Source organism: Penaeus chinensis, chromosome 3, assembly GCF_019202785.1.
Source record: "Penaeus chinensis breed Huanghai No. 1 chromosome 3, ASM1920278v2, whole genome shotgun sequence".
NCBI classification, from domain to species: Eukaryota; Metazoa; Arthropoda; class Malacostraca; order Decapoda; family Penaeidae; genus Penaeus; species Penaeus chinensis.
Genome location: NC_061821.1, coordinates 16,555,590 through 16,557,777, shown reverse-complemented (window position 1 = coordinate 16,557,777; position 2,188 = coordinate 16,555,590). Strand labels below are relative to the sequence as shown.

Below are 2,188 nucleotides of genomic sequence, written 5' to 3'. Positions count from 1 at the left end.
GTGTTTGTGTGTGTGTGTGTGTGTGTGGGGTTGTGTTTTGGTGTGTGTGGGGTTGCGGTGCGTGGTGCGTGCTGGTGCGTGCGTGCGTGCGTGCGTGCGTCGTGCGTGGTGCGTGTGTGAAACCCTGTCTTTTTGTATAAACATATAATAATTATACATTACCTGTTTATACTTACAGATTATATTTTTATATTACATCCCAGTTGCATTACTATACATAAATATATGTAATATACATAAATTAAAAACCATACAATATAAAAATACATATATTATAAAAGGTGTAAAAATTATGTATATGAAGGTACTAATGTGTCTATATACCTTACTATATGTATGTCTATTACATACATACTTCATACATATATGTATATATACAACATCATTATGTATATATACATAATACATCTGTATATATAATCATCTTTTGTATATATACATAATAACTTATATTACTATTGTATTAAAAATATATTTTAACGGTTATAATATATTAAAAAATTAATAAAATGTATAGATATGCAAATATGTATGATTTATTAAATAACCCATGATGGTTGTGGTGTGTGTGTGTTGTGTGTGTTGTGTGGGTGTGTGTGTGTGGTGTGTTTTTTTGTGTGTGTGTGTGGGTGTGTATATATATGTTTATAATTATTATTATAAAATTTTGTGTGTGTGTGGTGTGTGTATTTTTATATGAATGTTAGTTGGATATGTATGTATATGTTGCAAATTATGTAGTATTATGTATATGTTATATAAATGTGTATTTTTTTTATATTTAAAATATTTTTTATTTATTTTTAAATAACAGCATATATATTAGGTAGATAAAAAGATAGATAGTAGTGATAAAGATGATGATGTACTATATAATATACGTATATCCATAGATTGGGTATTTGTACAAAAAGTGGAAAAATATAAAAAGCTTGATACTCACGGACATATAAATATATTATGTTACGTAAATGACGCTAGATACTTTATAACTATAACTGTACCTTGAAAGGGTCTGGTGAATTCTTAACAGCACGCTTATAGGACATCCGCAGTTTCTTCTCCATGTCGGGTGGCAGTCTGTAGGAATCATCTTTTTATAGTGATCCAAGGCGGCCACAATTTCAACAACAGACGGAGAACTGGAATCCATTAATTTAATTGTCATTAAATTATGACAGCTGCTGTTTTTCGTGCTAGTGCTACTGCTAGTACGAGTGCGAGTGCGTGTCTGAATGCGATAGTTAGATAGTGTGAGTATGCGTGTTCCACTTTTAGTTTTCGCGAAAGTAATGCAATGAATTAAAACTCAAGCAAAATTGAAACTACCGAGTTCTTCCACTTGCACATCGACTTGACTACATTTTCAGAAGAGAATCATTTGTACCTGTTTTCTGCCGCCGCGACGCAGGCCGCCTTGCCGCCGCCCGCTCGCATGCGTAGAAGATGAGGGGCCAGACAGGCGCGCCGCTCGCTTGGCCGTCCTCGAGAGTCGGCAGGGCCTGCGGGGGCAACACCACCTCCAGGAACGCCCGCACGAGGGGCACCAGGCCAGGGACGCCCCCCAGCTGGGCCCGCTCCAGCTGGGAATAAACCATCCTCTTCATGTGGGCTGCATAACTGTTATGAAGCAAGAAGAATTATCGTAAGGAGGAGGCGGAGGAACACGGCGGACGAAGATAAGTACGGAGAAGAAAATATTCATGATTAAAGACTGGGCGTAAGACTGAACGCATGCCACATGCATCCCATTGTCCCGTGGGAGATGAGAAGCCCTCAATCCAGCACCAGCTTACCTGCGACGGCCAGAACAGAGTTCAACAACTCACCACTTCTCCAGGTGGCCTCGCGACTGGCGGACGAGCGCTGCCTGTACTCTGGGGGACGCCCTCGCCTGCACAGCATCACCGCCCATGCTCACGGGGACCTCACTCATGCACTGCACCAACTCCCAGAGGTCGTTGATGCCCTGCAGGGAAGAAAAAGGCAAATGCAGCATTGATGATTCGAGCTTAATTAACAATTACACTTCAAACTACAACAGAGCACGTGTGTCGAAGAAATTGGGTTTTCTTTAAGTAATGTAACAGCACCAAAGAGAATCAGTTTCAAACTTAAATGAGGGTAAGGATTTTATAGATCAACGATATTTAATGTGTTTAAAAACACATGCCGCACGCCGTAAGCA

The 2,188-nt window shown here is 39.5% G+C and overlaps 1 protein-coding gene across 1 annotated transcript in view; it reads right to left on the bottom strand.

Annotated features, from left to right (window-relative positions):
* LOC125042111 (nuclear pore complex protein Nup93-like) overlaps positions 1-1,528 on the bottom strand; it is a 29,057-nt gene extending 27,529 nt beyond the window's left edge. Inside the window, exons 1-2 of the mRNA XM_047637581.1 lie at positions 1,388-1,528; positions 1,005-1,142 (exon numbers count right to left, since the gene is read on the bottom strand). Coding sequence (XP_047493537.1) covers positions 1,005-1,067 — 63 coding nt within the window. The 5' untranslated portion in view covers positions 1,068-1,142; positions 1,388-1,528. The remainder of the gene's footprint in view (positions 1-1,004; positions 1,143-1,387) is intronic.
* Between the last annotated feature and the right edge of the window lie 660 nt (positions 1,529-2,188).